The sequence below is a fragment of the Hyperoodon ampullatus genome (genome assembly GCF_949752795.1).
Source record: "Hyperoodon ampullatus genome assembly, chromosome: 1".
Classification (NCBI taxonomy): domain Eukaryota; kingdom Metazoa; phylum Chordata; class Mammalia; order Artiodactyla; family Ziphiidae; genus Hyperoodon; species Hyperoodon ampullatus.
Genome location: NC_136914.1, coordinates 8,734,489 through 8,760,123, shown reverse-complemented (window position 1 = coordinate 8,760,123; position 25,635 = coordinate 8,734,489). Strand labels below are relative to the sequence as shown.

Below are 25,635 nucleotides of genomic sequence, written 5' to 3'. Positions count from 1 at the left end.
ATAATTTACCTGCGTCGTTGGCAACATTTTTACTTCCAGATAGACATGCTCTCGTCCTCAGCATCAGGCCCACTATTATATATTATTGGGAAGTTTGAAAACACTGGCAAAGGCAGGTTACAGTGCTATTCCTTGATTTTCTAACATTTGCTGGCAGTTCATCCCGCTACAAAGAGGCCATCTGACACATTTTTGGCTTGCCTGGCTGACAGTTTCATCACTTAGAAATCAGAAGAAACACCAAGGAGGGTTGATACTGGGCTCAGAGGAGGAAATGCTCACCGACAGAGAAGTGATGGGAATTGGGGAAAGTGACTTTGTCACATAAAATAAACATGAATGTAGTCAGACATGTATCCCAGCCTTTAGGAAGGCAGGTATCCAAAAGTTTAGAGAAAACATCACCTTGTGAGAGGAGACTCCAGAAGGTTAGAAACCTTCGTGAAGTTTTTTCCTGTACAGAAACTCCAAAGAGAAAGTGAAGGACCAGCCTTCAGAGAGTTCCCCATGATACCGATACCAATAGCAGCTTACTTCATGCTGGCCACTGTTCTAAGCTCACAGCAACCCCATGAGATAGACATTATTCTTCCTTTTGCAAATGAGCAAGTTGAATCACAAAGAGGGACTTGCTTGGCATCACCCAGCTAGTAAGTGGCAGGGGTGGAATTTCCACCCAGCAGTCTGACTTCAAAGACCCTAACCCACCACCTGAATATGTCAAGAAGCCCAAACCACAAATGAGCTGAGGCTTTTCAGAATAAAGTGAGCCACGAAGGGATGGGCCACTTGTTAACGGGGTGCTACCAGGTGGTAAGAAGACCAGGCTACTCTTTATTCTTCAAAAAAAAAAAAAAAAAACCTCCAAGCTGAAGACATTCCTAGGAGAGAAAGAGAATCCACCAAAATACAGGAGACTGTAGCTCGTCCAAGTTAACTCATTGAATTATGTCCCCCTGCACCAAACAACTTGCTGGTGACCTTGAGGAAACACTGTTAGGAGTCTGTGAGATCCAAGAAAACAAGAGGCGAGCAAGTGCCCTGGTTTTAAAAAAGGAAGAAAAGGTTAGGAAAACAACGGATCCGTGACTTGAGGTTACAACCTTTCAAATTCTTCTGAGGTTACTCCAAATAGAACAAGAGGGAAAAAAGGGGTGATTTTTAGGAGGCACTTTGGGTTCACTTGAAGAAGGCATGCCAAGACCACATTAATATGGTTTTGAGCAGCTACACTAGAGGAAGATCACTGTGACACCACCATCATCACCATCAATGTCATCCCAGCTAACAGCCATCCAGTCAGGCACTCTCTAGAGCACTTGGCTTACATCAGCTCATTTCATCCTCAGAACCAACCACCCTATGGCATAGCCATGGTCTCTCTCTCTCTCTTTTTTTTAAAAATATATTTTATTAAAGTAGAGTTGATTTCCAATGTTGTGTTAATTTCTGCTCTACAGCAAAGTGATTTCGGTTATCCATATATATATTCTTTTTCATATTCTTTTCCATTATGGTTTATTACAGGATATTGAATAGAGTTCCCTGTGCTCTACAGTAGGACCTGGTTGTTTATCCATTCTTTATATAATAGTTTGCATCTGCTAACCCCTAACTCCCAATCCTTCCTTTCCCCACATGCCCTCCCCCTGGTAACCACAAATCTGTTCTCTATGTCTGTGAGTCTGTTTCTGTTTCGTAGATATGTTCATTTGTGTCGTATTTTAGATTCCACATATAAGTGATATTATATGGTATTTGTCTTTCCATGGTCTCTTAATCTTACCACACTGAACAAACTTTCTCAACCTTGTGGACAAAAATAAAATAGAGAAGTTGTTGGTTTGCTTGAAGGATTTGTAACTGATTCTTGGAAAAGAAACTACATAAATAAACACACCTGGGTGAGCAACTGCACTTAAAATGGGTTGCAACCTTCTGTTCTTTGTTCTATACAGTTCCATATTTTCATCAGTTACTCAGGTAAAAGAATCAGGGCTTCCCTGGTGGCACAGTGGTTGAGAGTCCGCCTGCCGATGCAGGGGACACGGGTTCGTGCCCCGGTCCGGGAAGATCCCACATGTCGTGGAGCGGCTGGGACCGTGAGCCATGGCCGCTGATCCTGCGCGTCCGGAGCCTGTGCTCCGCAATGGGAGAGGCGACAACAGTGAGAGGCCCGCGTACTGCAAAAAAAAAAAAAAAAAAAAAAAAAAAGAATCAAAGATTTTTCAGATGATGTAGTATAAGTAGGAACAGATAATATTAGAAATAGAATCAAGAATTGAAAAGCTTAATAATCTAGAATAAGAGAAGGAAAGCACCAAACTGGAAACAAAAAGCACTTCAATTAAGGTTTGGGTTTATTTTTAAGCTACATAACACAGTTTGTATTATTGAATGGTTGAATCTCATTGTAGGAAGGAATTGTTGGCTCTCTAGCTTACCTAAGCAGTCCCACTCAATAGTTCTCCAGGCCAACGTTTTTCAGTCCGCATGATATGGCACTGGAGATGAAATCAATTTAGTGGATGAAGTTCAGCATTTTAAAAAAGTAAAATAGAGGGACTTCCCTGGTGGTCCAGTGGCTAAGATTCCCCACTCCCAATGCAGGGGGCCTGGGTTCGATCCCTGGTCGAGGAACTAGATCACGTATGCCTGCCTCAACTAAGACCTGGCACAGCCAAAATAAGTAAATAAATATATTTTTAAAAAAGTAAAATAGAAAGAAAAACCCAAAGTGCACCATAGCAATTAGTAGTAGTAGTAGTTAGACTTTTGTTTCCATTTTATTCTCAAATCAAGTATGCATGTATATGGTGGTGATATAAAATATATTATCTACTATATGTATATACTATATGTAATATATGCTATGTATAATATTTAATAAATAGTGTATTATATATGCTATATATAACATATACATTATACTTATACTATATATAATATATATATATATATATATATATATATATATAAAATTTTCTGAAGATTGTGGTGGAAAATTTGAAAGCCACTGCTATGGCCCATTCTTAAATACCTTTCTTTCATTGCTTCATAAGTAAGACACTATCTACATGAAAAGCTGCAGACTTCTACTTTGTCTTTGTACAGATTTGACTCATAGGAGGATTTTTTCTATTAATATTGAATTTAAATTTGTTCTGAGCTTGAGCACATTCGTTGTCTCTCAGCCTTGCCACATACTGGCCAGAAGGTCTTTGCTCAAACCATTTTACATCTTTAATCCAAGATATCCAAATCTGTAAAAATACAAATATTACTACTAGTAAAGCAATAATGCTTTCCAAACTTAATGTGACGGTAAAATCTTTTTTTTTAAGAGAAGACACTTTTAAAAACTCAAGATTTCACAAATGCTCTTCTTCATAATCTTTAAGTTTACCTTGGACAAACCTAATCTCTTCTTGTCAACCCTTCAGCTATTTGAAAACACCTCTCATAAATCTTCTCCCCTGTCCGCCCAACTGCTCTTTGGAAATGCATGTTCAGAGTCCACAAGCCACTCCGGCCACTCTCTTCTAAATGCACTCCAGTTTGCATATGTTTATTCTGTTTTATTTATTTTCTTCTGTATACTCATTTTAAAGTAAGTATGCAATGTGAAAAGTGACATGCAAGCAATGAAAATAGCCGTGTTGGGTGAAGGAACTTATTGACAATGACTTTGCTGCTTCAAAATTGTTTTTTTTTTAAACATCTTTATTGGAGTATAATTGCTTTACAATATCAAAATTGTTTTTAATGTTAGTTTAGACCCATCTTCCACAGAAATAAAGCAGGGTGCCCAGAATCTAATTCCAAATGTAGACTTGTGATCTCAGAATATGAAGAACATATTCTTGTTCAAAAGACAAAATTGCACTAAGAAGTTTTGGGTTGTTTTTAGTGACATGCTTGTAGTTTAAAACTCTAAAGTTTTTTGTTTGGTTTGTTTTGTTTTTTATGCCTGCTGGTGAGCCATATCTCTACCATCTTGGGTTTGTGCCATTGGTTTTTTTCTGACCCAAGAAAAGCACTTAACATTTGTCCTTGTTTAATTTCATCTTGTTAGATTCATCTCATTGCTCTGGCCTGTCAAGATCGTTTTTCATTATTATTCTGTTGTGGAGTTGTCTGCTTACTCATCCCAGGGCTGGTCACCTACAGGCCAGAGTCACATGCCCGCCACACCTCCCTCCCTCAGCCCTGGGGGAAGGGGCCACAGGGAGCCCCTCACCAGATGACATGAAGGAGATGACAATCAGCATCCTTTCGGAGAGATCCTGCAGCCAGTTTATCATCTCTCTAGTTATCCTTGTGTTATTTTAGCCCATTTTTCTCCTTATGGTCCATAAAGATAATAAGTAGGCAACTGGTTATACATACCTTTCTTACTTAGCTTCTAGGAAGCTCAGAGCCTGGGCCAATTAACCATTTTCAATGGGTTTAAGCCATTCAAAATCGATAGAAATAAACTAATAACATATGTGGTAAAAAGCTTTTGTTTTTAAATGATGTACTTGTATAATATATGTAATTTAAAAGAATCTGGCTATATAAATTCCACTTGGGACTGTTCCTATCTTGTATATTTCAAATAGAGTTATTTTTATATGCATGACACAGAAAAGCAAAACACTAAAGGAGCTGCCATATTTGAATTTTGTTTAGACAAAAACTATGTTCGAATAATTAATAGTTTCTGCGAATCTATAGATCCTTCAGTAACACACGTGTGAATTTGGCTTTGGGAGGGAGATAGAGGTGCTTTGGTGGAGGAATTAGTACTGATGCGCCCTCTTATCATGTGGGATAAGCAAACAAGTCAGCAGATTTAGTGAAATGATGGCGTTAAAGGGGTATTATTGGCTCAGCTCAAGGTAGACCTTTCATTAAACTTTGAAGGGTGCTGTTGCTCCATGGATTTTGTCCCCTTCACAGCAATGCTTTCATGTGAAGGGAGAACTAAGTACTGGCCTAGGCATTGGGAAGGCTGGTGTTTCTCCTTCCAGCTTTCCTGATTGGAAGCAAATGAGTACATTTCTCTAAGATGCCTCAGGCTCATGCAGACGCGGGCCCCCCTCACGTATTAGAGGTGTGTGCAGAGGACTTAACGATTCGGTCAAGACACTGGCCAGTCTCCCGGTAGCAAGGGCAGGTGTAGTATTAGCGGCTGTGCGGCATTGCCCTGGAGGCCGACGTCTACTGCGATTTAACAGGAGGCCAGTGAAGGAGGCCTGTCCGTTTCAGGTGCCCGTTTAGTAGAAGAAAGGGCTGTGTTAACAGAATGTGACCGAACTCCAATGGGTCTGGGGGGAATGTGGACCCGGCTCTGGAGTTGAGGGTCATAAAGCCAAAGAAGGAATTTGTCCTTCAGAAAGTGAACCAGAGAATCGTCTTTGGAGTTTGGTCTTTGGAGGTGCCTTGAAAAATGTTTTTTAAAATTTCCCAATTTTGATGAAGGGCCTTCACGTTCAAAGATTCTGGTATTCTCCATTGGCAAGGGAGGGCGGGGTGGAGGGTGCTACTCAAACAATCTGCTTCGTTTTGATGCAGGCTGGATAAGAAGTTTGGATCACTTCCGAAAGGGGGAAACTTAGAGAACCCTCCTTGTCGGGACTGCTTCCGTGATGGGACGGAAAAAGGCAGTGTGAAGAGTGAGAAGGTGAAGGATGATATTTAGGTCCTAGAATAAGCATGTTCTTTTTTTTTTTTTTTTTTCCAGTATGTGGGCCTCTCACTGTTGTGGCCTCTCCCGTTGCGGAGCACAGGCTCCGGACACGCAGGCTCAGCGGCCATGGCTCACGGGCCCAGCCGCTCCACGGCATGTGGGATCTTCCCGGACTGGGGCACGAACCCGTGTCTCCTGCATCGGCAGGCGGACTCTCAACCACTGTGCCACCAGGGAAGCCCCAAACATCTTCTTTATTTTAAAAAGAGGGAGAGAAAAAAGGGAAAAAGGAAATATATCCTTAGGATTTTAAAATTTCTTTAATTTGAGAACATCTGCCATGGATGGAAGGATGAAAAACATTTGACAATGTGCAGTACTGAGGCACCCTTACCTCCAGTTATGCTGTGGGCTTTCTACCTGCATCCTTTGAAGGAGTGGATTTGCCCATTTACGTTAGGTTTGAAAGTTCAGGAGGCGAGTTCCTCCATGAGGGGAAGTTCTCACGGGGTGTTCTACTTACCCAGAGGACCTTCCAAACCCTGGTCCAAGAATCAGAAAATTGAAGTCTCACTGCCATCCTTAATTTACTCTTTAGAACCCTCACAACCCACACTCTCTGTATACTTCAGTTTTCTGGAACATGGGTGGCAGCTGTAACAGCACAGGGGTTGGGCCACAGGTTCCAGAGCTCCTCCGCTTAGGAGCAATGTGACCTCAGACAAGTTGTCCTAATCGTTCTATGCCTCAGGCTCCTCATCTGTAAAATGGGAGAGTATTAATACATAGTTCATAGGGTTGTTGTGAAGATTAGTTGAGTACATACAAGTAGAGTTAGATGTGTGCCTAGCACATAGTAAGAACTCAACAATTGGGAGCTATTATTCCTCCTTCCCTGGGAAGGTTGGAAGAGGATGATTAACATAGATGAAACACATAGAGTTCTGAACACAGAGGTGCATGCACCTTGACCTTCCTTAGCTTCTGTCTGTGCTAAATTATTTAACAGATAGCCTCACAGTAAGCATGGTACTGTGCTATGTATTGGAGCTTAGCAACTTGAAGATGAATCCTACCCTCCAGGGGTTTAGCGCTCAGTTGGTAGAGAAGATAAGACACACAAAGCCGATCAGTTGCAATGCAGGGCCGTGAGGGGGACCAGGTGGCCACATGAGGATAAAGAGTATACATGGTGTAGGATACTTAAAAAAGGCTACAGAACAGTCATAAACGAATTATTTGAAGACTGATCTTTGAGACTAATTCTTGGCATCCAATCACAAGATGTGAGTGTTTGGGTTTTTTGAAAAGGGAAAAGGAAATTCTTAACCAACCCCCAGATACTCCTTTCTCTGTACTTCCATAGTCATATGTGATTCTATCTCTGCTGATCATTTATCCCATAGTTTTGTGATTATCTGCGGATGCTTTAGTCTCTATCTCCAGCATTACAGAGGCAGATGTTGTGTTATTCATCTTGATAGCCCAGCCCTGTGTACATGGCCTGCACTTAGTAGGCATTTAGGAAAGGTTGGCTGAGGAGTGGATGATGCTAAGAGGGCATTTTCAGCCTGTCTAAGATCAAATGCTATCTTCCCTATTTCAGATATAGGTTATATTTTTTGTTCAGGCTTTCTAAATACCAATTTTTCAAAACCCCTCCTTTGTCTCCATACAGTCTCCAGATCTTACTGACTCTTCCCTTTACTTCCATTTCCTCCCAACAACATCACTGGCTCCAACACCCTACATCAGGCATGCCTCATTTTATTTCTGGATAATTACAACTAACGCGAACCATTTTTTCCCACGTTCACACCATTGTTCAATCTCTTTCTCCAGCTTTGAATGTCCTACTACCCTTCTCTATCTACCCAAACCCCACCTAACCTCTAAGATCCACCATCTTTTCTTGTTTCTAGTTGAAATACCTCTCTCTGCTCTAAATTCTGGTAGCCTGGCTTTAATCTCCCTTCTGATAACAGCTATGATTTATTGCTATGCATCATTATACAAGGACACCTAGTTCTTACAGTATCCTTGTGAGAAATCTAATCATCTCCCCATCTCACAGATGGGAAAACTGAGGTTCATCAACATTAATTAACTTGCCAAGGCCACACAACTAACTTGCTGTCTGATTCTTTCTTCTATATCCTGCCACCCCACCTCAGGTAAACGTTAACTCCTAGAGAGAAGAGATACTGCTGACACTTTCTTACATTAGCCAACTCTCTGTAAGTACTTTTTTGCAAATAGTAAGCAACTATTGATTTGTTTTAAAGTCCTGTTCGTCTGTATTGTTCTTTAACAGGGAGAATACAGGAGGGGATAATTGGGTAGAAAAAAAGCACTGAAAGATTCTTTTTTTCCAATGGAAAAAGTGCATGGCAGCATGGAGAAGGAAGCAAGTCGACAAGCCTGAGACATTTACATAAATGTCCATCAATTTCCCATTTTTAAGTAAATTAAAGTCGAGTTCAAAGAAAGTTGTGAAAATTTTTCTCTTTTCTTACATTGATTGTCCCAGAACTCCAGAAATCTGTAGTTTTAATAAAATTTTTATCTCTGAATACTGCAATGCTCACCACAATAACAATACTAGAATAGCCATATCTACCTACAAACACCAATCAATGTCAATGGAAATTCATGACCAAGGCATGAAAAAGGGACAAATGGTGTTAATAAGTTACCAGAGGCAGGGCCTTCCCTGGTGGTCTAGTGGGTAAGACTCCACGGTCCCAATGCAGGGGGCCCAGGTTCGATCCCTGGTCGGGGAACTAGATCCCACATGCACGCCACAACTAAGAGTTCATGTGCCACAACTAAGAGTCCGCATGCTGCAACTATGAGCCCACATGCTGCAACTAAAAGATCCCTCATGCCATGACTAAGACCCGGCGCAGCCTAAATAAATATTTAAAAAAAGAATTTACCAGGGCTTCCCTGGTGGCGCAGTGGTTGGGAGTCCGCCTGTCGATGTAGGGGACGCGGGTTTGTGCCCCGGTCCGGGAGGATCCCACGTGCTGCGGAGTGGCTGGGCCCGTGAGCCATGGCTGCTGGGCCTGCGTGTCTGGAGCCTGTGCTCCGCAGCGGGAGAGGCCACAGGGGTGAGAGGCCCGCGTACCGCAAAAAAAAAAAAAAAAAAAAAAAAGTTACCAAAGGCACATTCTCCATTTCTCCCTTTCAGAGACCTCTAAACATGAAGAAAATGTCCCAGGGATGGGACTGGGCTGGTGAACTTGGCAGGTCCTTCATCTCTGAGGATTCCATGGAGGTTGGGAAACACTTTTCCAAGGCTGCTCCCATACCTGGAGGATGCAGGTGGTGTTGCCATGGCCATGATCACGTGCCAGACTTGGTCCATGTCATCCCAAGATGCTCTGAGGGTAGCTCATTCTATGCCTTCATGACTAAAATAAAATTAAACATATGTATAATTTTCTAGCTGGAAGAAATCTGAGGGATCATTTAATTCAAACCTTTTATTTTATATCAGAGGCAACACAGAGGAGTTAAGTGATTTACCGAAGGACACAGAGCTGCCGATTTATAACCACAAAACCCACCATGAAAGAGAATTTTCTTGTGTGTGATGTTAATGTAACTTTTCTAGTCGGGGTGCCATGGGATGTTAATGTAACCACTTATTCACTTAATGTATCAAGTCCACCCAGATTACCAGTGTGAAATGACTCCAGTAGATTCAAACAAAAAGCAATGTTTTCTTGCTTTCCCTGTGCACCCGCGGATAGGAACGCCCGCGGAGCCCAGATGCTGGGTACCCTCTTTCTCAGCCCCACTCTGGCTCTCTTCCTCACAGTCACACACCTCACACCCCCACCCCCCAAGGGCTGCCTGGCAGGAAGCCTCCCGTCTCTGCAGCTCAGCCCGCTTTCTCCTTCCGCAAACGAACATGTTCTGAGCCCTTCTTTTGTGTCCAACCCGTGCCGAGGGCTCCCTGCTTACTCTTTATCACCTCACTGAAACCTCACAGAACATGGGGATGCAGGTACAAGAAGGACGGTTGTCCTCATGTTTGGAGGAGGTTATAAAGGGGGTCAGTGGCAGAGCTGTGGGGAGAGACTGCGTCTATCACAGCCTGGAAGCTCTGGAACCTTTGGCAAGTTAGACACAGGGGCTCAGTTTCCTCCCCTGTAAAATGGGCTAACAGTAGTACGGCCCTCCGGTGGTGTGAGTGTTCGTGAGCTAATTGGCTAAATGCCTAGAACATGGCACAGGGAGTCCTGCCAACCCAGCGGAGGCTGTGAGTGAGGCAGGCAATGAAGGTCATGCCTCGGATAAGGTGTCCTCCTGGTTTCCACCAACAGGAACACTTAGGACCTGGGTGAATGGCAGGATTATTTACTGAGCCGTGTGCGGGCTCTCTCCAGCTGCTTGCCAGCCCCTCTCTAACCTGGGGGCTGGCCTTTTGAGAATCAGTGCATCAGAGGGCGTATTTGTTACAGGGCTAAAGCAGAAGTGTTGGCACCTTACCCCTCTCTCTGTGGCAGGTAGATTATACCAGGTGACCGGGGTGGGGGAGTTGGCTGGAGATAGTGGGGAGGGCCCAGGGGAGGGGAGATAGCCAGTTATCCCCAGACTAGGAAGGGAGTGGAGACGGGTGAAGAGGTTGGCCACACCCCCTCTTTCCTAGCAGCAGGAATCTGTGCCCCACTCACGGGGGACCCGGCAGAGGGGGTGGGAGACCCTCAGAGGGCAAAGGCCACACGGTGCATCTGGGGAGGTCAAAGCCCAGCCTGGTTGGAGACTTGAGACTTTCTTTGCACCAGAGCATCTGAGCCAGAGCCTTCAAATGACCTTGTGAGTAGCGGCGATGGAAGACCCTCACCCTAGGTTTCTGAGCCCCCCAGAGTCTCTGCTGACTTAACAGAAGATTGAGATTTCCTCCTTCCTGGTGGGAGAGAGGCTTGGAGAAGTCAAATTCTATCAACGTGATTGCGCCCTGCACGGGGAGCACTGGCGTCCTGGCCGAAGGAGCTCGACCTCCTCTGGTGTCAGCAGGGCAGACGGTCTCTCACTTGCCGTGACGGCCTGAGCAACTTGGCCTCCAAACCGACATTACGGGCCTGGAACTGTGGTCTCCGAGGTGGTGCTTTGCCCATGAAGTCACTCACTTCATTACCTGGAGCGGAGACTAGGCCTAACGGTCCAACTGCTGCCTTTCCTGGAGCCCTACCTCCGGTTACCTGGCACCGCCGGGGCTAGGATGCTCTCTAGGACATCCTGCATTTATTTATTTTTTTTTTGCTGTACGCGGGCCTCTCACTGCTGTGGCCTCTCCCATTGTGGAGCACAGGCTCCGGACGCGCAGGCTCAGCGGCCATGGCTCACGGGCCCAGCCGCTCCACGGCATGTGGGATCCTCCCGAACCGGGGCACGAACCTGCGTCCCCTGCATCGGCAGGCGGACCCTCAACCACTGCACCACCAGGGAAGCCCTTTTTTTTAATTTTTAAAAATAAACTTTATTGAAGTATAGTTGGTTTACATTGTTGTGTTCATTTCTGCTGTACAGCAAAGTGACTCAGTTATCCATATATATATACTTTTTCATATTCTTTTCCATTATAGTTTATCACAGGATATTGAATATAGTTCCCTGGGGTCTACAGTAGGACCTTGTGGTTTATCCATCCTGGGTATGATAGTTTGCATCTGCTAATCCCAAACTCTTAATCCATCCCTCCCCCATCCAACCTCCCCCTTGGCAACCACAAGTCTGTTCTCTATGTAGGACACCCTGCGTTCATTTGGTCACCAGATGCTACCAAGTCTATCTCCAAATGGCCTCCTGAGTCCCTCTCTCTCGTTATCCCCATTGTCACTGTTCACCTCACCCTTTCCGACTGACCTGCCATACAGTGGCCTCCTCCACAGCCCCTGGGCTCTCTTCTCTTCCAAAGTTGTCTTAAGGGACCCCACAGCCTGCCTGAAACTCTCCTGCTTAAACAGCCATGGATGCTCCTTACTTCCCACTGAATAAAGTTGAACCTCCTAATACTATGAGGTGCAAATGCCTTCAGCGTTTGGTTGCTGCCACTGTTCTCAGCCTTGCTTTCCTCTCCCTCAGAGCCTTCTTTCTGGGCGTGTCTCAAACACGCCAGGCCCTTCTCAGGACTCCATGGTCAAGTCTCAGAGGCGGAAAAACAAAGACAAACAAGCAAACACACATAGTTCCAATAAAGGGGAAGGAGGGCGTTACAGAGAGAGAGCTCTCAGAAGTGAAATTTGGTTGGGCTGGGTCTGTCACCTGTTCCAGTCCTCACTTTCTGTATCCTTTTAGCTCAGATGATGTGTTTCTTGAAAAGTCTGGATTCTCAAGGCAGCCTGGTTGGTTGCTTCCCCATCGGTGATTGACTCGTCTTAGGTAAAGTGACTACCTCTGACCAATCAGTCATGGTAGGGAGGGGGCAATGTCATACAGTATAAAGGGGCTCTGCCAAGGGCTGAGATCTGGCAGGTTCTCTGGGGAGCCTGTGAAAATGCAGAAACCGACTCAGTGGCTCTGCCAAGGGGGCCAGAGATTCTGCATTTCTCACAGGCTCGCAGGTGACGCTGGTGCTGCTGGTCCATGGACCACACTTTGAACAGTGAGACTCTACAGTGGGCTGTAATCAGGAAATGTAATAAACAGTATTCAGTACATCTTTCTTATTCTAGAATGTCCTCCATTCTTTGTTGGCAGGAAAACTTTTGCTCACTGTTTAAGGTGCAGTTCAAATGTAAGGTCCACAGGGATGTTGGGTTCTCCTAGAGTTAATCTCATAAGTCCTTTCTGGAATCCCACCTGTCATTTGCCGAATAGTTACTTGTGTATATTTGTCACGTCCATTTTTGCTTATTCTACTTTTTTAATGTACATACAGTACAATCCACTTTTTTTGATGCACAGTCTGTGAGTTTTAACAAGGTGGTACAGTTGTGTAACTACCACCACAATTGATTCAGATTCACAGTAGCTCCTTCCCCCAGAAGATTCTCTGCTGCTGCCCTTTGGAGTCACCCCTCCCCACTGACCCCAGCCCCTGGCCACCACTGACCTGTTTCTGTTCTACAATTTTGCCTTTTTCAGAATGTTATATAAATAACATTCTGGGTAAGATCTGGTGGTGGGTAAGAAACTTCGAGATCTAAGGAGGGGGGGAGGAGGATGAAATTTATGGCTTCGGCGGTGATCTGCGGGATGTAGCCCTCACCCCGCTTCCTCCATAGGCATCTGTGCTCAATCTGCCTCTGTGAGGAGGAGCGCAGCTTCCGCCATCAACAAGGGCTCCCCGGGGCTGTCTGTGTGGCCCCTCTGAAAGGAGATGAGAAGGGCCCTGGGTCTCCTCATCTGAGAATATGCTTTTACAGCTCCTTGTTTATCATCTTCTAATGTGTCTGGAAATCGGTAGGAATGGCCCCTTGTGCAGCAGGGGTTTTGACTTTTACTGCCTTATGGAGAACAAACCTAGCAGAGAAAGTTATTGTCTGAGGACTCTTAGGACAAGTCCAAGAGATTCCCATTATACAATAGATCATACTCTGGTCCCCTGTGTCTGGTCAGCGTAAAGGTGGCGATGGTGTGTGCAGACAGGATGGCAGTAGATGACATGATGATTTGGTTGTATGGTTTACCTCCTTAGTCTAACTGCTTTTATAGCTAATTTCACCAAATTTTTACATTTTATTTTTACCTTTTAAAATGAGCTTATTAGAGAGGAGAGCTGTTGTTGCTTTGCATGGCTCCTTAGGTCACATTATTAGCAGAACTTTTAAAATACATGTACCTAGGACTATAAAAACAAATAGCTATTTTTTTTTAAATGCCAACTAGTCCTGAATTTTTACTCAGAGAGCTTTTCATCTGTCTTATTTGCTATTTCTCACTTTACTTTCATCTGTGAATTTCTTTGACAATCAACTTTTAATTCTTTCGGATGGACATCCGAGGTGTAAACAAAAATATTTACTGTATAAATGTTACTTTGCCCAAACATTTTATTCTATTTCTGAGCCAGTTTTTTGGTGGGTTTCTTTTTTTTCCCCAGTATATTTAACAAAGTATAGAGTGGATGGGCTTGGGTATAACTTTCTCTGCTCATCTTCTGTGTGAGAAAGGAGTGAAATAATTAAAAATCATCAACAGGAGAAAGGACAGGAGTTATCGAAGCATTGCAAATTTAGCAGTCTCCTCTAAATAACTGATCGTTGGCAGAAGGTATGTAGCAGTTAACTCTGTAATCTGCAATTAGAGAGATAAACCAAGTCACCATATGCCAGGCTGCCTGCCCATATTGGAATATTGGGTGTCTCATTTCAGCAATAATATATTACAGCTCAGATTGTCCTTGGATATCAGACAGTTTGTAAGGAGTCCACATTAGGATTCAAACATTTTCTGATCTTTTTTCTTTGATGTAATTAGTATAGCCTCTCTTTAAAAAGAAACATTCTTACAAAAAAATTACAAGAAGTGAGGTTTTAAAAAAAAGGGTTTAGAAATGAAATACTTCCTACAGTCTGGCACATTTTTTTTTTCTTGTGGTTTCATTTTTCACATTTAAACTTTAATTCAATTGAAATTCCTTTTAGTTAAAAGTTGTTCTAGCTATATTTATTGATCATTTCCACATTGATTTTTTTTGTTTGTTTTTTTTAAATGCCATTTTAAAGAGATATACTTTTGTTTTTAACAGAAGTATAGTTGATTTACAATGTTGTGTTAGTTTCAGGTATACAGCACAGTGATTCAGTTATACATATACATCTATTTTTATTCAGATTATTTCCTTTATAGGTTATTACAAAACATTGAGTACAATTCCCTATGCTATTACAGTAGGTCCTTGTTGGTTATCTATTTTATGTATAGTAATGCGGCACATCTTTTTGATCTTGACCTTGAGTGCTTACAGTCTGGGGAGGTGATACCAAAGGTATTTCAGGTTTAAAGGCAGTGTGGGATTCAGGTCAGGCACATTCAGAAGGACATCATATCGTTTTCCCAAATAGCATCTGAATTTAAGCTGCTGTTTCTCGGGGCACAGGAGAGGGGAGGATGAGGGTCCCCGCTGCCCTCGCAGGCTGGGCTTGTGCCGCTCTCTGCCTGGCATCCAGCTCCTCTGCCTTTTCCCATGGGGCTGTCTCGGTGGCCTGTGTGGACATGCAGCCCAAGCACATTCCAGCCCAGCCTCGGAACCCCAGGACCCCCCACATCACCATTCTCACTGGCAGTTCTTCCAACTCACCGGGTGACACGGCTTCGGGTATGTATGGGAGAGGCTTTGAGAGACCCCCAGGAGGCCCTGGGCCCTAGTGACAAATTCCAAGTTGTGTTTGTCCCAGGTAGGAGTTTCCGGGGCTAAAGTTTGGCTTAATCCTAAGAAGAAATTATGTAGCCAAAAATAAGTATGAAATATTTGTGGGTTTAAAAAAAATTTTTTTATTGAAGCATAGTTGATTTACAATGCTGTATTAATATCTGCTGTGTAGTAAAGTGACTCAGTTATTCACATATATACATTATTTTTTATACTCTTTTCCACTATGGTTTATCACAGGATATTGAATACAGTTCCCTGTGCTCTACAGTAGGGCCTTGTTGTTTATCCATTCTATATGTAATACAGAATGTGCATCTGCTAACCCCAAACTCCCAATCCATCCCTCCCCACACCCGCCTCCTCCGTGGCCACCACAAGTCTGTTCTCTATGTCTGTGAGTCTGTTTCTCTTTCGTAGATAGGTTCATTTGTGCCCTATTTTAGATTCTACATGAAAGTGATATCATATGGTATTTGTCTTTCTCTTTATGACTTATTTCACTTAGTATGATAATCCCTAGTTGCAGCTATGAAGCATGAAATATTTGTATCATGAAACTCATATAACTAATCTTGATATTGATATTAATCTTTATAAGAGGGCACAAATGGCCTTATAATAAAAAATTATTTTGTCTTTATTATAAGGTATAAATATAGTTACCCTGAACAAACATCACATATCAAGGATGTGTAAGAAATAGACTTGTTTCCTCCTTATTTAAAACTAAAATTATTTGAGGAGTGAAAAGAACATTTCCTGCTATTTTAGTTCAGGTGCCTACAAATTCAGAGCGAGAACTTGAGTGCAGGTGGTTTATTTGGGGAGTGATCCAGGAAGCATAGATGAGAGAGAGGGAAAGGGTGACAGGGAATAACAAAACACTAATAAGAGGTGTCAAATAGAGTGGGTTACAGCTGTGGGCAATGCACCGGGGCCCAATTCCAGTGGGGACCGTCTGAGAAACCACAGGAAACACACCTGTGAATCTTCCCTTGGGAGGATGGAGGAGGGTTATTTATTGGTTGAGGGTAGCCCCCCAGGGGTGTTTCCACCATCCATCCCACCTCCCAACACACATACACACACTTCAGAGTCACACCTGCCCACCTTGGACCAAACTCCCAAGATGCCAGCTGGAAAAAGCAAGAAAGACAGCTACTCATGCAGAGTGAAAGAAGTCAGAAAGAGAAAAACAAGTATCATATATTAACGCATGTATGTGGAATCTAGAAAAATGGTGCAGATGAACAAATTTGCAGGGCAGGAATAGAGAGATGAACGTAGAGAATGGGCGGGTGGACTCCGTGGGGGAAGCGGAGGGTGGGATGAATTGGGAGATTGGGATTGAAATAGATACATCACCGTGTGTAAAACAGAGAGCTAGTGGGAACCAGTGGTATATAGTGCAGGGAGTGCAGCTCAGTGCTCTATGATGACCTAGAGGGGTGGGATGGCAGGGTCACTGGGGCTGCCCCAACTAGAGTGTCTCTACAGGGAGGACTAAAAAAAATTGTCCCAACTCCCCTCTGTGCTGTTATCCATGGTCCAGGAATGTGTGATGTCCCTCCTCCCTGCGCACAGATGAACCTTGGCCAATCTCTCCAGGAAGTTCTCACTAGGGGACAAAAGAGCTGCTGGGGGCTTCCCTGGTGGCGCAGTGGTTGAGAGTCCGCCTGCCAATGCAGGGGACACGGGTTCGTGCCCCGGTCCGGGAAGATCCCACATGCCGCGGAGCGGCTGGGCCCATAAGCCATGGCCGCTGAGCCTGCGCGTCCGGAGCCTGTGCTCCCCAACGGGAGAGGCCACAACAGTGAGAGGCCCACGTACCGCAAAAAAAAAAAGCTGCTGGTGGGAGAGTCGGGAGAGAGCCCAGAAAGAGAGAGACAGAGGCAGGCTCACTGTGGACACTTCCTGGGTCTGAGCAGAGCCACTGAGGGCTCCGTGCTTCGGCTTATTGTCCACCAGACGGGTGTGATCATGACATCACCCACCTCGTAGTGTTGCATAAGGACGAAGGAGCCAGTATCTGCCAACTGCGTGGACCAGTTCCCGGTAACCGTAAGCATCACACAAGCATCATCGTTCCTCAGAAAGACCGTGGCTTTGTCCTTTTCCCTCACATGTACCAAGAAAGTGAACTTCTTTTATTATTATTATTTTTTTTTGGTTTTTAAGAAAGGGTATGTATTCCTCAGTTTCTTTCCCTTACACCCTCATATACAGAAGAGGGAGGTTGTGCCCAAGTGTGGAGACATCCAGACCCCATGGTTGTCCCCTCTGCACTGGGGAACGTGAGAGATGAGGTGTGTGTCCCCCGTCCCTCAGGGTCCTCTTCCCTTCCATCCATTCCTGGTGGCCTAACGCAGCAGGAAGGACACACAAGGAGGACAACACTGTGCCCTGATGACTCTGCTCATCTGGAAAGGCCAGGACACTCGACTGTTGGTGTAACTGGCTCCTGCCAGGACTTTGGTTCCAATGCAACGGAGGTGTGGTGACTGAAGGTCTTCAATCTGTACAGTGACTTTTATTTCTCAAAGCCCCTCCGTTTGTATTTTTAGATTTACTGTCATAGCTGCTCTGTGCTACAGAAGAAGTAGTTCAGAAACTGTTATCTCCCTTTGGCAGAAAAAGGAGCTGAGTCACTGGTCAGAAGCATCTCTCAAGTCCTCCTACATTTTCTCACCTCCCAGGATCCTTTCCCACCATAACCTTGACATGACAACGAACCATGACTTTTACTTGCCCCTTAATTCTCTGGGTGATCTCAGCTAAATTCATCACGTTTTTATAACTGCCTTCTGAATACTTACAGTGAGAAAAATGGTGCTTGCCAGTAATCCCTAATTCGGTGAAATTTGGGGAAGGATGAATGAGATCATGTTGGTGCAGATGATTTTTACTGAAGAAAGGCATTATGTATTCAAAATATAATTTAGAATAGGAATGATTTACCTCTCATTTTCAATAGCATTTACAATTCCAATAGGATTACACAATTTTACAACAGATTTATAAAATTTTCAATGAAGGGTGTAATTCAATTCATGACATACCAGTAATGGCGAATGATCACTGTTGAAGATGAAACCTTTTGAGTCGAGGGTTCTAGAAGACACCTTTTAGGCAAAAGGAGATTCTTAATGATTGCATTTATTCAGGAGGGTAATTGATTTGTACCTATTGTCTCCTATTTTAATTATTTGCTGCTATTGAGCTTTTGTTTTTAAAAAGAATGAAGTCACCCGAGGGAGTAACACAATCATCTCTCTCTAAGTTCTATCCATGTAGACTTGGGTTCTTCTTTATCTTCTTGTTTGTTCTCTCCTTTCTATCAGGATGGCCCGACGTACGATTTAAGGGAAACGAAATCCTCGAATCACTCTGCTTTCTTTCTCCACAGTTTATCAGTGGTCCAGTCATATTTTGTTTACTGGGCGAGGATTGAATCATCTGTCGTGTCTCAACAGACACACAGTAGAGCTAGTTCCGACAGCCACGTGGAGTCTGGCTCACCTATGCCAGGCCCTGGGCAGAGGCCAGAGGGCAGGGAAGGAACCGCCCCAGGTGCAGCTAGCCGCTGCATTCACCAGCCTGGTTGGCAGCCTTATTTTCACAGTTACTAATTTTCACTTAAGAGTGACTCCAGCCAGTGTCCGGTTCCTGGTACCCAACCAATAGACACCTGCCTTGGGAGTGTCAACAGTCCCTGGGGCTGTGATCCCACAGCCATGGGTGTGGGTCGGGAGGACTCTTGCAAGTTCAGGGTTCGTTGCAGCAAACACACTCTGCCCGGCTCAACCTCACAGGTGAAGGTGGGCCACGAAGCATTGGAACTGAGCTGCAAAACCAAAAAAATAGCCATACACCTTCCCCCACTCCCACACTTAACAAATCACCACGAGATTTCAGCTGTTTTCCCCAGACCCCTGAGGCTGCACAGGGAGCACCAGAAAGAAATAAACTTTTTTTCTTTTTTTATGTAAGTTCATCCAGTTTTGATTGTTACTTTCCGAGGTAGGTAGATGGCTCTTTGCAGCCTGGGTTGTAGAACAGAATCAGGAATGAGAGGCTGTTTCAATGGCAATGGATGTTTTTCCTGGCTCACCAAGTGACTTTAGATTCCATTGGCCCATGAACTTCTGAGAAAACAAACAAACAAAAACAGACAATGAAAAAACCCTAACCAGCTAGAGAATGTCTGATCCACCTGAAAATTCCTGGTGAAATGGAACTCATTTTCGTTATTTATATCTAGTTAAGTGCTCTGAACAGATGCCTGCATAAAGGCATCCAATCACCTGCACAGAAGATCCAACCTTTGATCCATTCAATTCCACTTTCCTTTCCAGGCTAACATGGTGAGGCCGGGATCCGATATGAATCCCTGACTTTGCTAGTCTAGCAGACCCAGGCTCAGAGCCAACCCTGGGCCACCCTCCATCTCTGCCTGTGACCAAAACCTTTGTTTTCTCCACATTGCCCAGCACTGCTCTTCCAACCTTTTCACCAAGATACTCCTAAAAGCAGAGAAAAGGTCTCAGGGTCTGAGAGGGTGGCCTTAAGAAGACCCTGCAAATCCAACATGGGTTTGAAGTCTCCTGTTTCATGTTATAAATCATGCGAATGTTGCATTCTGATCCCAGGCATGTTTGTTTTAAGATGAATATGAATATCAGTGAGGCTTCAGGAAGATGGGTCCCGTTGATACTGTAAAGTCGCTCAGATGGTTGACCCTGCTGGCACCTTGTCCCCTGGGGGGTGGCGGACTCCAATCTGAGCAGTTACAGGGTAGACCCCTCATCATGCTATTCACATTCCTCCGCTTTGCTCCTGCCTGTTTTCTTACCCATTCCTCTACACAAACCCCAGCGCTTCCCAAGGGAAAAACGAATGTGTGTGTGTGTGTGTGTGTGTGTGTGTGTGTGTGTACATGCGCACACATTGGGGGAGGTGTCATCTAACAAAGTTAAATGGATTTTTTAACTGTAAGAAGACTTCAGCTGGCAAATGTGAGTGACAAATTGTCCCATTGGGAAGATAGTATATTGTATCTCTCAAACTTATTTTCCAGCAGAGCCTTGGAACACTTTGGGATCCTACCCAACCTCACTAGGCATGACCTACTTTTATATCTCCATGTTTTGCCTTCTGACATTTCCTTAAACGGAACTGTTCCTCATGGTGAACTATTTACCTTTCCAGGAGCGATTCAAATATCTCCTTTGTGAGCCTTTTCCCTTTACTTCTTGGTAGGCAAATGTAATTGCTTTCTTTTTTTTCTTTCATTTTTTTTTTTTTTTTTTTTGCGGTACACGGGCCTCTCACTGTTGTGGCCTCTCCTGTTGCGGAGCACAGGCTCCGCACGCGCAGGCTCAGCGGCCATGGCTCACGGGCCCAGCCGCTCCGCGGCATGTGGGATCCTCCCAGACCGGGGCACAAACCTGCGTCCCCTGCATTGGCAGGCAGATTCTCAACCACTGCGCCACCAGGGAAGCCCTGTAATTGCTTTCTTTAGCTCTGCTATTGAAGCTCTCATCACACTGCGATTTATAAGGTTAGGCATCTAGGAGTCCATCCCCTAGATTTTGAATTCAGAAACAACAGTTGGCAATCAGCATCACTTCTGCCTCCCCAGCACCTGGAATGATGCCCAGCATGCAGTGGGTCTGCAGAAAGTGTCTGAAAGCATTTAGAGTTCAGGCAGGAGTTAAAACTGTCAGAATTTTTGCTAAATTCTGCGTGTCTGTGTAAGCCTTCTTTACTTTTCACTTCAATCTCGGTCTTTTTGAGTAATGAAGACGTTAGAACAGTGTCACACACACACACACACACAAAAAAAAAAAAAGAGAGAGAGAGAGTGAAAGAAAGAATTCAGTCCAACCCAGTTGGAGCCCTGGCCAGAGAAACTTCTGTTGGCACCTTTTTTTGAACAACATCATGGTCGCCCTACTCATCATCGTGGTAAACACGTGGTGCAGGTCGCATCTGTACCAGGCACTGTGCTGCATGCGTTTACGTCAATGATTTCACTTTACCCCTGCTACAGTCCTAGGCTGTAGGTACCATTACCGGTCTCGTTTTGCAAAAGAAGAAATTGACACTCTGGAGGACTTACCCCAGATCAGGAATTAGCAGAGTGAAGAGCTGAACCCAGACAATGATTCCAAAACCTGTGCTTGTTTGTTTGCTGCCCTCTGTGAAGCTGTTTCTAATGCTCTGGGCCATCATGTCAGCTCATCACAAGTGGGAAAGGAGACAGTGGAGGGCAGTGATCCCACCTCTGCCCATAGCAGAGGCTCGAGTCCTTACCATCACTGGGGAAACTTTTTGCATTAATATACTATGGCAAGAATGATCTAGGGCTTTAAAAAATCTGTGATTTGTGGGATTCCATTTTATTTTCTAGCTAGAAGCAGGTTTTGGCAGAAGTGAGAAAACATAGAGTGGTCACAGCGGTTTCTATATTCTCTGATTGGTGACTGTCAAGAATGCACAAGCCCAGAAGGCTAGGAGCTTACTCTTTTAAAAGACATGAGAATTCAGGTGCTTTGCTGCTTGGTCAGGAGTTTCTATTACTGAGCAAATCATCTTTATGGTGATGCTTTTGAGTGGTTCACACTTAATGGTCTGTCCTCAGGCACGTTAAAGTCTCTGGCATTCAGTCCATTGTCCTGGCTGTATGTGCTAATAGATAAAAGGAACGATTTCTCCTTCTCTCCCTGTAGTGTCTCTGGGCCTCCGCTTGGCCCCCAGGGTCCCCGTCACTCTTCCTCAGCAGCGCACAGATATCTCTGCTGTAGCTGTCCCTGGAGCTGCAGAAGGGGACAGCTTAGATCCTGTTCCTGCCAATGTTCAGGTGACAGAATTTCCTGGGGCTGCAGAGACTCCATTCCAAGCATCTTCACACATAGCTGCCATAGTCAGCGATGGACACCAGCCCAGTGGGGACAGCAACCGAACCCTGGAACCATCCCTGGACGTTCGTGGGCTGGAGAGGTTCATGGCCATCAGAGGATTCTCCTCAGAGAGCTTTGCTTCCAGCCCTAGCACCCACCACAGGTAATGGGCCAGGGGGTGGGCCATTCGGGACAGGTGGTGGGATGAGGCCAAACACAAGGGTGCTGAGGAAATGGAACCTTCTTGGAGTCAGACAGAAAAAGATCTCAACCATATTTATTCTTAAGTACGTGAGAAACACTGATAGTAGAAAAGCCACTGGTCAGAAGAGCTGGATATATAAATTACCTGGGGAAACTGTACTGTCTTGGACAGGGTGAGGTCTCTGAGATGCTGCTATAAATAAAATAAAATATAAATATAGGTTTTATATTTTAGAGACATACATTTATAATATGTAAATATATATAATATATAAATATAAATTATATAAATCAATAAAAGCATTCACTGAGTCTTTGCTGCCATCTTCACACACCACCCGCCCCCATTCCCTCTCCAACTCCAAACTCCAGTGTTTCCAACAAATGTAATTTTATCAGTATACACAGCAGTGACAGGAAACGTTGCTTTTATTTATTTGTTTATTTATTTATCTATTTATTTATTTATTTATTTGCTGCGTTGGGTCTTCGTTGCTGCCCGCAGGCTTTCTCTAGTTGTGGTGAGCGGGGCTCTTTGTTACGATGCACAGGCTTCTCATTGCAGTGGCTTCTTTTGTTGTGGAGCATGGACTCTATAGGCACGCAAGCTTCAGTAGTTGTGGCTCGGGGGCTCTAGAGCGCAGGCTCAGTAGTTGTGACGCACGGGCTTTGTTGCTCCGCCGCATGTGGGATCTTCCCAAACCAGGGATCGAACCCATGTTCCCTGCATTGGCAGGCGGATCCTTAACCACTGCGCAACCAGGAAAGCCCCAGGAAACGTTTCTTTTTGATTATCATACGAAGTGACATAAAGTCAGAGAAAGACAAATACCATATGATATCACTTATATGTGGAATCTAAAGAAAATAATGCAAATGAACTTATTTACAAAACAGAAACAAACTAACAGACTTAGAGAATGAACTTATGGTTACCAGTGGGGAAAGGCAGATTGAGAATTTGGGATCGACATGTACACGCTGCTCTATTTCAAATAGATAGAAAGGTTTTAGCACAGGGAACTCTGCTCAGTACTCTGTAATAACCTAAATGGGAAAAGAATTTGCAAAAGAATAGATACATGTATATGTAAACTGAATCACTCTGCTGGACACCTGGAATTAACACAGCATTGTTAATCAACTCTGCTCCAAAATAAAATAAAAATAAATTAAATACATTAATTTCTGAAGGAAAAATCAAACAAACAAAAGAACCTGGTGGCAAAGTAGGTAGGTAGGAATAAAGATAAAATAAAATTGGTCATGAATTAATAATTTTTGAAGCTGGGTGGTAAATATTTGGGGGTTCATTATATTATTCTACTTGTTTATTTTGAAAATTTTTATAATAAAAGATAAGACAAAAACCTCAATACTTAGGGGCTCCTTCTAAGCCTTTTTTCCCTTCCCTTTAGGACTCAGAATGATCCAAGCTTTGATTCATTGGAAACTTGCCTACCCTCGGATAGGGATGAACAGGTAACAGCCAAGTTGTGCATGGGCAGTGAGTTTGGTATTTTTGATGCCAGAGCAGGAAGTTCCAGGCTGGGAACTCAGAGCTATTAGACTAGTAGCCAAAATCAGAGAGAAGGAGGCAAGGGTATGATATATACACAGCATCTTTTTCCAATCAATATCAGCCTTTTCATTATACACAGCGTCTCTGAAGTTATTGGCAATTGTAGAAATTGATGGTTTTGGTGAGTTGTTTTCCCACTTAGCTTCGGTTAATAAGCCCTCTCTCCTCCTCCCCCCACACTGTCCTTCATAACGTTGCCCTCAAAATACCATGTATGGTCCCAGAGGTTAGATCAATGGGCAATATAAAATATACATTCCCAATGATATACTATTCCTTTGAACTCTTAAAAGGAACACAAAATAAAACATGGTATAATATCCTTACTCAAATTTATTGGAACCTACAGCAAGATTCAATGGTCCCTCTTGCATAAAAAGACACACTCAAAGCTTTCAGCCATTGGAGGTGACTGTCACCCATATTGGTCTAGAAGCCTCTTAAACGACCCTAAGTTTATTCTTGTAAGTGGCCTCCATGATCTCTCAGTGGAGTTTCCATTAGCTTCCCCATCCCCATCAATAACAAGTGCATGTTTATCTGCATGGACATTTTCCTCTGAGCTCTTTTTTAAAAATTAATTTATTTAAATATATTTATTTATTTTTGGCTGCATTGGGTCTTCGGTGCTGCGCGTGGGTTTTCTCTAGTCGCAGTGAGCAGGGGCTACCCTTCCTTGCGGTGCACGGGCTTCTCATTGCGGTGGCTTCTCTTGCTGCGGAGCACGGGCTCTAGGCGCACGGGCTTCAGTAGCTGTGGCTCGTGGGCTCTAGAGCACAGGCTCAGTAGTTGTGGCACACGGGCTTAGTCGCTCCGCGGCATGTGGGATCTTCCCGGACCAGGGCTCGAACCCGTGTCCCCTGCATTGGCAGGTGGATTCTTAACCACTGCGCCACCAGGGAAGTCCCCTCTGAGCCCTTTTAAGAGCAGGCATGAGGCTGGGTTTTCAGCTGCGATCTGGGATTCTCTAAGGAACTCAGGTTAGTTGCAAAGTTCCGTGGCTGCTTGGGGGGGGTAGACCAGCCCCTTTGATTTCTCTTTTTTCCTTCGCTTTTCTAGGACAAGATGAAGGCCTCAAGTAGGAAGGTGATGAGGCCTCCTCTGTACACTGTCCATCTTTCCTATCCTCGCCTCTGGTCCTCTGGGGCACTCACTGGACATGGGGCCAGGGTGGCCAATCCAACCCCTGTCCTCCACACCTCTGCCACCTCCAGGCCACCCACTGCCAGTGGCCAGCCAGAGGCATCAAGACCCTCTGCCAGCTTCCTGCCTCAGTCAAAGCACAAGGGGCCCAAAGTGAGGGAGGGCAATGGAGAGAGTGGCGTGGGACACCCCAGGAAGACCAACCCAAGGCCTGAGCTTGTTGGGCAAGGCGCAGCCAGGGCCCCTTTGGGTATCCAGCTCGGGACTCTGCAGCTGGGAATCCTGCTTTGCCTTTCAGCTGCTTTGGGCATGGCCGTGGCTGTTGGCCTTCGCTACCTGCATACCCAGTCTTGCCACAAGCAGACAGAAGGATCCTTTAGTGCGCCTGCTGGGGATGCAGCTGCCAGGAGTGATGGAGGCGAGATCGTGCAGGTCAGGAGGATTGGGGAGAAGAGTTTTGTTTTGGTTGAAGCAGAATACAACGGGGTCACTCCCTCTGTGGGTAGCAAGGAAACAGTCCTCTGAGAAGGCTTCTCAGTGTCCCCCTTAGACCCTGCAGAGTGTCTCAGCCAGAACAGAGCTACTGAGACTAGCTGCTGAGGACAGGCATGCACTGTGCCTCCCATCAGGGAACAGTTAGTGGAGGGAGCAGCAAAAGGACAGTTTTATCAACAGAGGGAATTATTTTCCGGCTTTGTTGTCTTAACATCTGTAATTCAGCAGCTTTTTTTTCTTTCTTTCTTTCTTTTTTTTTAGCAGCTTTTTTTTTCTTTTTGCAATTAGACGGTCTGTTTGAAGA

The 25,635-nt window shown here is 44.5% G+C and overlaps 1 protein-coding gene across 1 annotated transcript; it reads left to right on the top strand.

Annotated features, from left to right (window-relative positions):
• Positions 1-14,734: 14,734 nt before the first annotated feature.
• REELD1 (reeler domain containing 1) lies at positions 14,735-25,361 on the top strand (the record flags this gene model as incomplete). The annotated part of the gene is made up of 6 exons (XM_079697309.1): positions 14,735-14,948; positions 16,974-17,130; positions 18,412-18,575; positions 21,737-22,070; positions 23,530-23,593; positions 24,753-25,361. The coding sequence occupies exons 1-6, from the start codon at positions 14,741-14,743 to the stop codon at positions 25,359-25,361; spliced, it is 1,536 nt and encodes a 511-aa protein (XP_079553435.1). The 5' UTR covers positions 14,735-14,740.
• Positions 25,362-25,635: the final 274 nt, after the last annotated feature.